This window comes from Girardinichthys multiradiatus, chromosome 8 (genome assembly GCF_021462225.1).
Source record: "Girardinichthys multiradiatus isolate DD_20200921_A chromosome 8, DD_fGirMul_XY1, whole genome shotgun sequence".
Classification (NCBI taxonomy): domain Eukaryota; kingdom Metazoa; phylum Chordata; class Actinopteri; order Cyprinodontiformes; family Goodeidae; genus Girardinichthys; species Girardinichthys multiradiatus.
The window spans coordinates 22,430,120-22,442,781 of record NC_061801.1 but is presented as its reverse complement, the minus strand read 5'-3'; the positions used below and the strand labels follow the sequence as shown (position 1 = coordinate 22,442,781).

At 38.2% G+C, this 12,662-nt stretch overlaps 1 protein-coding gene across 5 annotated transcripts in view; it reads left to right on the top strand.

Moving 5' to 3' along the window:
• The window catches only part of rgs3a (regulator of G protein signaling 3a), a 161,174-nt gene that overhangs the window by 72,402 nt on the left and 76,110 nt on the right, over positions 1 to 12,662 (top strand). For all 5 annotated transcript variants that reach the window (XM_047372373.1, XM_047372374.1, XM_047372372.1 and 2 more), the window contains one exon: positions 8,156 to 8,290. In XM_047372373.1, the coding sequence (XP_047228329.1) occupies positions 8,156 to 8,290 (135 nt within the window). The remainder of the gene's footprint in view (positions 1 to 8,155; positions 8,291 to 12,662) is intronic.

Below are 12,662 nucleotides of genomic sequence, written 5' to 3'. Positions count from 1 at the left end.
GGTGCATTTTAAATTCTATTCTGGATTTAACAGGGAGCCAATGAAGGGAAGCTAAAATAGGAGAAATGTGATCTCTCGTTTAATTTTCATCAGAACTCTTGCTGCAGCATTTTGAATCAGCTGAATGCAGTTATAAGGTCTACATGCAAACTTTTGCTACCTGTGTAAAGGTAAGACATAAAATTATACTTTTTTAAGTGGAAGCACTATTGCAACTGTTACTATGTCTGATTTACAGGTCCTTCTCAAAAAATTAGCATATTGTGATAAAGTTCATTATTTTCCATAATGTCATGATGAAAATTTAACATTCATATATTTTAGATTCATTGCACACTAACTGAAATATTTCAGGTCTTTTATTGTGTTAATATGGATGATTTTGGCATACAGCTCATGAAAACCCAAAATACCTATCTCACTAAAGTAGCATATTTCATCCGACCAATAAAAGAAAAGTGTTTTTAATACAAACAACGTCAACCTTCAAATAATCATGTACAGTTATGCACTCAATACTTGGTTGGGAATCCTTTGGCAGAAATGACTGCTTCAATGCAGCGTGGCATGGAGGCAATCAGCCTGTGGCACTGCTGAGGTCTTATGGAGGCCCAGGATGCTTCGATAGCGGCCTTTAGCTCATCCAGAGTGTTGGGTCTTGAGTCTCTCAACGTTCTCTTCACAATATCCCACAGATTCTCTATGGGGTTCAGGTCAGGAGAGTTGGCAGGCCAATTGAGCACAGTGATACCATGGTCAGTAAACCATTTACCAGTGGTTTTGGCACTGTGAGCAGGTGCCAGGTCGTGCTGAAAAACGAAATCTTCATCTCCATAAAGCTTTTCAGCAGATGGAAGCATGAAGTGCTCCAAAATCTCCTGATAGCTAGCTGCATTGACCCTGCCCTTGATAAAACACAGTGGACCAACACCAGCAGCTGACACGGCACCCCAGACCATCACTGACTGTGGGTACTTGACACTGGACTTCTGGCATTTTGGCATTTCCTTCTCCCCAGTCTTCCTCCAGACTCTGGCACCTTGATTTCCGAATGACATGCAGAATTTGCTTTCATCCGAAAAAAGTACTTTGGACCACTGAGCAACAGTCCAGTGCTGCTTCTCTGTAGCCCAGGTCTGGGGAATGCGGCACCTGTAGCCCATTTCCTGCACACACCTGTGCATGGTGGCTCTGGATGTTTCTACTCCAGACTCAGTCCACTGCTTCCGCAGGTCCCCCAAGGTCTGGAATCGCCCCTTCTCCACAATCTTCCTCAGGGTCCGGTCACCTCTTCTCGTTGTGCAGCGTTTTCTGCCACACTTTTTCCTTCCCACAGACTTCCCACTGAGGTGCCTTGATACAGCACTCTGAGAACAGCCTATTCGTACAGAAATTTCTTTCTGTGTCTTACCCTCTTGCTTGAGGGTGTCAATAGTGGCCTTCTGGACAGCAGTCAGGTCGGCAGTCTTACCCATGATTGGGGTTTTGAGTGATAAACCAGGCTGGGAGTTTTAAAGGCCTCAGGAATCTTTTGCAGGGGTTTAGAGTAAACTCATTGATTCAGATGATGAGGTTCATAGCTCGTTTAGAGACCCTTTTAATAATATTCTAATTTTGTGAGATAGGAATTTTGGGTTTTCATGAGCTGTATGCCAAAATCATCTGTATTAAGACAATAAAAGACCTGAAACATTTCAGTTAGTGTGCAATGAATCTAAGATATATGAATGTTAAATTTTCATCATGACATTATGGAAAATAATGAACTTTATCACAATATGCTAATATTTTGAGAAGGACCTGTATTTGTGATTGAACAAAAAAAGCAATCAAACACAACACACAGTTCATCTGGCTCAACAGGTTAAGAATGTTCTTACGTATTTTAGTGCCATTATTGTGGTAGGCACATTCATCTGATAGTATTTATTTTTGCATTAAAAAATAGTCTTCTGCTTTAACTTTTTTTATTTATTTGCTGAAATGTGCTTGAGGACACAACTGAATAATAAGCAATTTATCTGAATGCCAAAGATATGTTTCAAACCACGATACATTCACACAATGCAGTGATTAATAGAGGTGTAGACAGAGCAGTAGACGGACAAAAAGTAGTGAGCGTTTAGGGACCCAATGATGTTTCAAGATAAAACATCTGTCCCTTTATATTTTATTGTAGCCAAATTGGTGTTTCAGTTTTGGGAATTTGTAAATGTCTTCTTCGGAAGGTTTCAGATCATTCAATAAGATTAATTGTTCTCTGTTATTTGTATGCAGAACTAATTAGGCATTAAGCCTGAAAAGAGAAGAAAGAGAGTCCCTTATCAGTTTCTGGAACAAGAATGCTGTCAGCTTTCTTATTCCAGTGCTATGCAAAACATTTGGCATGTCTCCAGAATTGTCAAACTGTGCTTGAATCTCTGATAAAAACATATTATCACTGCCACATTGTCACGGAACATCTCAACTGGCTCATTATCACCAGGCGTTGTGAGGAAAAGAAAGATCCCACTGAAGCCATGCAAACCTATGCTAAGGCAGTTTAGGTGAGCTGTGTTGACAGCGAACACGCCTAAAACTCATCTGCCAGATGGCTCAGGGGGGAGGGCTTCAACCAAGGAGCACTTTAATCAATCTGATTACTGGGAAATGCTGTCTGTATTTTTAGCTACTCCATGGCAGGCAGACTAGTGGCCATTCTTTGAATTTGGTTTCATAAGGTTTTATGTGTATCTCATGGAGGGGCCGATTTATAAATAGGGGTGAAATAACATATGAGACAGAATAGGGGACAAATTAGCTATTTTAGCTAATGTGCCTTTTTAGGTGATCATTTTCTAAATAAGACACTCACTCTATTATTCCATCAACCAGGGATTCATTTGTGACCTGACTCAGCTACTGAAAGTGACAAATTGCTGATTGTCCTATTAAAGGTAAGCATGGTGTTTCTAAAGCTGCACGCTGAGGTCCTGTTTTAATGCCAAGAAGCTACATCAGCCATGAGCATCCCTAACAGATCCAAAAATTATTTATAAGCATGGAATCAATATATATTGATAAAAGTTTTTATCCTCTGCCTTCACAACACACACATGATCTTGAGTGACATCCCAGTCCTTCAGTGTCTTCACACCAAACCTTTGGAACGCTTTGTAACATGCCAGAGTTTGGTTCCTGGAATAGATCATGGCATTGTGAACCCATTCCCAACCCAAAAATGGACCAGAGAACCGTACCCAGGCACTGTGACAACTGCTTATCCCGGGATTATTTATCCGGATGCCGGAGCGGTTCATTTGCAGTGAATGCATGCCGGGCAAGTGTACCAAAAGCAGGAAGAGAGGATGTATCATAAGTGCAGCGCATATGAGTAGAAGAAGAGGTAGACGAAAAACAAAGTAAGAGTGAGAATCCGAAGACAAAAGAGTTTGAAAATATCTCATGGCGCTACGTGGAGTAGTGAGAGATGGAGGTACACAACTACATTTGAACACAAAAGTAGCAACAGAAACCCAGATGAGATGGACTTTCTACTTTGTGCTTTTTTTCTTCTCGATCAGTGCAATACTGCCCCCAAAACAATTCATTACAACTCCATGACTATGTTTGGTCTTAAAAATACCTGTGTAAAAGCAAACTGCGCCAACTAATGCAGGGAATTTTCTCACTTTTACTGATCCCTGCACTGATCCTTGGACCAGACCAGCAGTGTTAATGAGCCCTTAATCACTAGGGTCTTTCAGAAGTACATTTGTAAGGTCAGACACTGATTTTGGATGAGAAGACCTGGCTTGTATTCAACACTGTAATTTATCCTATAGGCGTACAGTTGGGTTGAGCTGAGGACTCTGTGCAGGATGATCAAGTGCTTCCACACCTAAATGGCTCATCAATGTCAGTACAGGCCAACCTGACTGCACACCATTGTAGATAGTGGGCCAAGCCCAACTGAAGAAAAATCCCACACCAGGATCGTGCCTCCATAAAACGTTACACTTGACACAGTGTAGTTGGGCAGTTCTTCTCCTGGCAACTGACAAAACCAGAGTTGTCTATTGTGAGAAAAGAGGCATGATTTATGACTCCAGAGAACACGATTTCACTACTCTAGAGTGCAATGGTGATGTGGTTCACACCACTGCATTTGATGCTTTGTTCAAAACTTGATGATCTAAAGATTGAATGCAGCTATATGGCCATGGAAATCAATCCCATCAATCTCCTAAACATTGTTCTTGATCTAATCTGAAAGCTACATTAGGTTTAGAGGTATATGGCTATTTACTCTGCAGAAACGTCTTTGCACTATGTACTCCAGCATCTGTCGACCCTGCTTTTTTCATGGCCTTCTCACTACTTATGACATTTTTTCCACTAATTAGAATATACATGGCCTATACATGTTACGACTGAGTAGATGTAGTGTGTGGGGAGCACTGAATGTGAGTGAATCCTTATCAGTGCAGACAGAGTGTCTGCATAGCACAGCATGAGCTTAAAGGCATTATTATCAGGGACATCCATAAACCAGGGAAAGGGAACTGGAATAAATACTGAACACCATGATACAACAATGAACAGATAAAATAAGGAACCTAGATTACAAAAGACAATCAGCAGAATGGATTTAATATGTGAACAAATTAAGATAAGACAGGAAGGAAAATCTACTGAAGCATGCAAAGGTAACGGTTTACCAAAAAAAAGCGACATACACTGACTAAAATATGAAGGCAAACATTAAGAAAAAGCCAAAGTAAAAGCAATGACCCTTATAATTAAATAATAAAAGTGGAATATCTTTATTCACAAATGCATGATGTAATTTAATAGCATTTCAAGTAATTTTTCTCTGTTTATTTTCCAGTGGCAGATGAGCCAGAAAGTTGATTTTAAATTATGCAATCCAAGGCCTCTTTCTCAGATAGATGAAGCATTAAACAGGTATAAGGTTCTGAGCTATAAGGCTGTAAAAACAAAAAAGTAATATGTGTAATTTAATGGAAAACTCAAAAGAGTGAAATATGTTTTTTAGTTTTCTAATTATTGTTGGATATAGTACATAAGAACCATAGAGGTTATTCATGGTTTCATCTGGGCTGTAGTGGTGTGTAATGCATCGCTGCAGCATTAACTGTCTGGAATGCTGCAGCTTTTTTTTAATGGTCATGAAAAGCATCAACACATAACTCTGATTTAGAAACCACTCCAGTGGCTTCCGGCCCGTTTTCACATTGATTTTCAAATTTTATAGCTTACTTACTGTCTGTCTGTCTGTCTGTATCCACATTTTTATCTTTTGAATCATATTTTCTAAACATAGAGCTATTTTAAAAATATTCTCTAGATTTCAATCTGGGGCTCTGTAGGGACAGTAATTTTGGTTTGTGTGTTTGTCTGTGCCTTTCCAAGTACATTTCTGTGGTTGGCACCTCTGAACTGTTTACCTGAGATGAGTTTTTATACTGCAGGACAATTGGGTTCTGCCTAAAAGAGCTAAGCATTTGAGGCAATGTCTTTTTGGATTTTTACCACTAATAATTTATAAAGGGTGTAGCTATACTGTGTCAATAAATATTCATTAATTGTGCGGTTGAATTAAGTAATCATCAAAGAAAGGTTTTTTTTATTATAAGCCACAAATATCAGCCTCAGGTCTATGGTATTGCATTCTAATATCCTTAAAATGTATTGCTCTTCAGGAAGCAGTGGGTACAGGATTATTTCCAGCATGATGGTGTCACATTTTTTGCTCCACCCTGTGGCTTTTTGAGGAGCTTTTGCAAACCATTTATAACCTTTTACAACATGTAGAGTGTACACTGCTATATATGTGGCTATGAAAACAATCTTAGGTGGAAATATAAGGTTTTCACCCAGAGCAACACAGAGCTAGTTTACCCAGGGGCTGCTTGTTTGTGTGTGTTTGACTATCACAGGCTTTGTGGCACCTTTATAGACTCCAATTCGGTCTAAATGATGGATATCAAAGAACATCCACATTGATTTCTGCCTGCTCTGAAAAAGCACATATTTCATCATCCTGTGCTGCAATTGAACAGTCAGCCTTGCTACAGTAAATGTTTACGCCTCTGTATCGGAGCTGATTCTCTTTCTAAGTTTTGTCTTTTTATTTCTTTCTTTCATTTGTCCTCTTTTCTTCTAAAGGCCCTACTTTAGATCAATACTCTCAGCCTTCTGCAAGGTTTAACTTCCCTTTTCCTCGCATTAGCCACAATGACATATTTTACAGGCAAACCCCCCTACAGCAGTGTCCCTCTGTATGACAGCACTTTGAGAGGCATAGAAACAGTCTCAGTGATACCAACAGAGTAGGGCATGCAAAAGCCCTCATTGCAAGCAAAACAGGCAAATATACTTTGTATATGAGTCACCACTGACCAGGGCATCGAGCATCAAGACAGGCCCGAGGACTTCAGTCAATCTCTGAAGACTTGCACAAAATGGGTAAAATTCTATTCATAACCCGACTAATGCCCAAAAGTGTCAGGACTAATGTTTCTCCCTGGCACTGCCTGAAACAGAGCAGCTGAGGTGGATGGGAATTGTTATATAGGACAGTGGAGACAAAAAGGGAAAACACGTGATGACTTGGTTTCATTTTCATTGCACAAACAAAATAAACATAAAAGAGCGATGGTGACCGTCTCTCTTATGCTGGAGCTCAATAATTTATCAGTAAGCATGTATTAACCATCAAAGAAGCAGATGTACAGAGAATGTGCACGAATACAGTGAAGTTAAAAACTTTTGGAAGTAGATTAGTTCTTTCTGTACTAAATATTTTGCAACCAAAGCTCTAAAATGCATTTAAAAGAAAAATCTGACATAGCATCTGTAAAAAAATGGCACAAAAACAATATTACTATGTGTAAATAAATAAATGAGATCGATTTTCACAACGATGATTAGTTACAGATTTTCTCACATTACGTCCATAAACTGTATTTTATTGAGATTTGTGTTTAACTCAATTAGATTTAGGTCTGGATTTTGACTTGGCCATGCTAGCATATTAATATGCATTGATTTAAGCCATTGTACTGTAGCTTTAGCTGCATGTTCGGGATAGCTGTCCCGCTGGGAACTGAACCTCCACCCCAGTCTTTTGCAGTCTCTAAAAGGTTTTCTTTAAAGATTTTCTCTGTATTTAGCTCCATCCATCTTTTCATCAACCCTGACCAGGTTCACCTTTCACCACTGATGAAAAGAAAACATCCCCACACCATGATGCTATCACCACCACTGTGAAAATGATATTCTCAGTGGTGTGCATTTTCCCAACATTCATAGCATTTCCCTTGTAGGTCAAGAATTCCAATTTTATCTTATCTGGACAGATAATCCTCCATGTGTTTGCTGTATCCCTCAGATGGCTTTTAGCAAATTACAAATGTGAACAAAACTCAAGGGTTGTGAATACATTTAAAAAGCACTATGAACATAATTGCCACAGTAATGAACAACCAAGATAAATTCAAACATGCACACTAATAGTCAAATATTTTTTACATCCCATTTTTTATATCATGCACACCAGTGAGAGTCAAGGTTTGAGGACATTTAGTTGATTGCAGTGATGTATTTTTGTTCTCTTGTGTGAAAAACTGGAAGCCAGCCTCTGCCAACTCCTAACCAGTTTAGCCTTGGTTGTCAGATGTTCTTCCAAATGTACTTCCAGAGGATGTATCGATTTGTTGACTTTCAGTGAGTGCCATCTAGTCTGGTTACGCAATCATTCCGTCAGCATATCAAATTCTGCTTCAAGTAGAAGTGAGCCGTTATTCAATTTCACTAAAGTGAGCGTTTTATTGTTCAAGGCAGAAAAACCCCCCAAAAACTTCAAAAAATAGCTGAATGTAAAGGCAGAGTACCATGGTGAAAAGACAGAGATATAAAAACAAGCTTGTAAAATATTTTTTAATACTACTGAAAACTAAATAAATGACCTTTTCTGTCTCATCGTCATAAAAAGATTTATAACTTGACTTTTTGCCCTTCGTTTCCTGTCAGAGTAACAGTTTTGTCTATATTTCTCTAACTTTAATAGCTAATTGCCTGCTATCTTTTCTCCACCAACCCCCACTTTTATTTTTATTTTTTGCTCCTCTCTCTCTCCGTCTGTCATTAGAAGTGTGACTGCCTGCTCAGCCTGGAAGCCTACTCAGCGGACCAGAAGCGGCGTGTGTGTCAGTGCCTGAAGGACAACATTGACAAGCAGCTCCAGCTTCACAGGAGGGAACCTGGCGTTCCGCATTTTGAACAGGTAAGATGCACGGACACGGACACGCAGGAACATACAGGAGCGTTTCCAATTTCTAAAGATGAATCAGGAAATAAACACATATGAATGCATAGATTTGCTCATACCGCCCCTACTATCACAAGTGTCTTGTGAACATCACATGCTTCCAAGCATATACAGTCTGAAACATTGCACACTTGCAAGCAGTTTTTGCTGTTATAAACTGCAGTGCATACATTTCTTTAGCACTTTTCTTTTATTTGGCTCCACCGAAGCAGTAGTTCTTGTTTAGTTAATTTCTGAACCCTTTATAGTTTTATATTACTGTGATCAGCTAGTAAGATTTAATCATTTGGAGCTGTACTCAATGCTGTGTTTAAATAAAAATATTCTATGAGATATCAAAGCGCTTACTTTTTCTGTCCGGTGTTTTTTTTTAAAGGGAGGTTAATTTATCTATGTCAAGGAAACTATATTCTATGTGGATGCTAAGGGAGAACTGCTCTATTTCATGCTTTTATTGGCTCTCATGTTTTCAATGTTTCCATCTCAGAGTGCAAAGTTCTTTGTTTATGGAAGCCAGTTTTATTTAAAATCAATGCATTAGGATAGGCGAGTAAAGGTAACCCAGCTACCCTAATTTTCTTTTCAAATTAAGCCACATGTAAGCCAATGGTCACTGTTGGTTTTATTTATAAGTTTGCTGAAAATATTCTTTTAGTTTTGTTTTGATCCTGAAAAGTTAAAGGCTTCAATATAACTGGAATACCTAAAATATATCAGGGGATAACTTTTAGCTGCTTTTTTCAAATTTTCCACTGTCAAGCATTTCCATTACAAGCATTTTGAGTATATTTCTACCTCTCACATTTGCAGAATGAAGTGAAGGGAATAAAACTTCTTCCCAGTTGTGTCAGGAGATCAAGGCATACATTGTAAATTTTAGAGCAGATTCACTTTGTTTGTGGAGAGACTAACACAGCCACCTCCTGCGACCTGTTTTAAAAGTAAGATTGCAGAGTGAAATCTGAAATAAAAGGAATTGTAAAGCTGCAAATAGGGAGAGTGTTTCAACATTAGTCCAGATCTCCAAGATAGAGAGCCCCTTTGATCTGCATAACAACCTTGACTGGAGTTTTTTATTTATTTATTCTGACATTATTTAAAACATGATCAGGGAATATCACACATAAAGAGTAACTTTGAATTTGCACTGTGATTTTAAAGTGCTTGCTTGGCTTTGTCTCTCCTGATTTAAGCGAGTCTCTTGAGCAGCTGTGAGTGAATTCGACCTGCATCAGGTTTATCATTTTAAGCTGGGAAATATACTTATGATCTTTTTTGTTTTCTGTCAGGTCTCTAATATCTGTTAGGTACATAGGTCAGTCTGTCATAATATAGACAGTTTTTATTTTGTGTGTTTGAATTACCTATTGAATTATACACTGAGTTTTGTATTTCTAGGAATATGAATTTGTTTTTATTTTACTAGATTAGTTCTACTTCATTTATTTTAAGAGTATTCCCATTTATTTTATTATATTTAATGAGCGAGATAGATATCCCATTGTCTTCCCAGCTCATTAGAGTTCAGCTGAAAGGTGAATAAAAGGGGTAAATCACCTTGTGCAGATGGACAACCTGTTGTACATTAGGACTTAATCTCATCACCTTATTAAAAAGTGGAAGAAAAAAGCAAAGACAAGCCGGTAATCTTCATCCCTTTTTATTTGCTTGCTTCTGTAAAAATATAATTTTGTGCATACATGTGTGTCTCTGCACTTTAGATCCATCTGCAAAGACTCAGTTGAGCTCTTTGTGCAAATACCCTGCAGTTTTCAAACCACTTTGACGTGGACTCATTGAACCTAGCTCAGGAATTCATCTGGTGTTGCCTTTAGACACAATTTAAAAAAATAAAAGCTTTACTGCTAAAGTGCTTTGCTTAAAGAATGTGTTAGAATGTTCTGTAATATATTCCACACAAATGTAAAAGCTATTGGAAGAATATGTTGCAGATTTTTGTTTGTGTATATTCATGTTCGTCATCAGTTATGTGGACATGAAACAAGTAAAGACTAAAACACAGCCAGCACTGTTCAACATAATCAACGATCAAAGAACGTGGCAAGCATGGCAAGTCACATATGTCAATGCTGCTTAAGGGGTATTTACTATGCTCTATTGACAAACCGCTTCATGTTTCAGCTCAGACGTTTCAGATGTTACAAAAACCAGTGTACTTTAGAAACTTTTCCTGTTTTATTATTAGAATTTAGTTTGTTTTTTAAGACACACATTCTAGTTTCAAACTCTTAATATCTTTAAGAAATAACCGAGATTACATTTTTGTTTACATGACTAAACAATTAACCTTGCTTTAGGGCAACACACATTAGGAGTGCTGCGATGCGTCACTTCGATTAATGTGCATCCATTTGCCCCTTTAACACAAGGATGCGTCATGCTGAGGCGCTCAGAGAAAGTACAGATTACTGGACTTCAGCTGTGGACAATTTTATTACCAGTGTTGACGCTTCTGAATAGGACATATTTGAAAAGGTTTGGTGGACACAATGCTCCTGGAGCGTCAGCCACCTACCAGACACCACCGACCCAAATCACACTTGAAGCAAACAGACAGAAAAACTTAAAGCAGGAAGCTCATCCTGGAATAGGGCTCCCAGCTGGGAGAGGTACATACACTTCTGTATTGTGCATGCAGGTTGGTTGCTAGGAAAACAAGGTATGTTTGGAGTTTTCCAGGCTGTAGGTCAGTGGCTTATGGGGTTTATGATGTAATTTTACAATAGCTGCAGCACAGCTCATAAAAACATCAGGATATAGATCCTTGCCGTGAGTACCTGAAGATTTCTTCTGACTGCACTCACTGAGACATAATTTAAAAATTATGAACGACACATTCAGTAGTGCATGTTGCTTTGTAGAGACACACCCCTCACCTCTCACTTGCATTCTCTAATGCTGCTGTTATGCAAATGAAAATACCGATGGTGTTTGCACCAAAGCAAGACTGAAACTCAGAGTTACAGAAACCTCCTCTATTTATAGAAAAATTCAGAAGATTTTGATGAAACTTCCAAATGCAGATGTGATATCCATGACAGTAGGATTGTAGTACAATGAAAAACCTTGTTGGCAAGAACGAATAGAACATAGCGTCATGGTTGCCTTCACACTGAAATTAGGTTTTTCTAATATGCTTTGATCCGTCCATGTTCAAGCAGTCGTATAGGGCAATGGGAAAGTCATAATCTACGGTGAAGGGGGCTAAGGTAAACTGAGTGAAAGATCTGAGTTATATTCTTCAAATTTGGTTAGACTGCTTAAGTATGGTTAAGTGATTACAAGATAATGAAAAACTTTAGGAACATACTGAATAATGGAAACAATATGGCTTTATTCCCACATCCTTCACTTGGTTTAAAAGATACAACCAAAGACACAATGAAATTGTAAAAAAACAAACCAAAAAAATAACACACTACTACTAGGTTTTTTGTCAATTGGAATGCCAGTATCAAGATTTGTGGGTTAGCTGGATCAAAGTGCAGACAGGAATTTGGGAGCTGCATCGTGAATCGAAAGATTTAATAATTAATAAAGTCAAACACTTACAGGTGGGGTTCTTATAGAAACAGGACATGGCAGGAAGCAGTGAAACAGAAGAAACCAGCAGAGGACAAAGAAAACCCGAGAAATGTATACCGGGGCAAGAGTGGAGAAAAGGCATGGAGAGCTGGAGAAAGCAATCAGGTGGGAATGAGTTGCAGCTGAGACCAATGAAGGGAGAGAGAGCTGAGGGAGGAAAGAGAGAATGAACAGAGAGAAAAACAGCAGAAAAGAACATCTCTAAATGTACAGAGTAAACTAAGAAATAAGTAAACAATGAGATGGACTAAAATAGTAACACTAAGATAATATAAACAAGAAGGAAAGAAACAGACATCCACAGAAATCCAAAACCCATCTAGGATCATGACAGGTAGAACATTATTTTTTTATGCTAAGAATCTCTTACTTTAAAGTAAACTAGTAAATATCCAATTGGCTCAAGTTAAAGTCTCATAGTTTCTTAGGTGTCTATTTTTTGTAGTTTCCCTCATTTCACATAGCCATATTATGAAAACATGTCAAAACGCTAGAGGCGATGCATGTAATTATGATAGGTAAAGAGCTGCTTCGGCAATTTGTCATTTATCTGGCCTTTTTTCATAGTCTTTGTGTCGTTCTTCGGATCTTTTTCTTGTAATCTCTTATCACTGTAAATGAAAATCTAAAAGCTTTCCTGAGGGCAATGAAATGCATGCTTAATCATAACATTTTACTTCTTGACAAATTAGTTCACTTTTGATTGCATTTCTCCAGAGTA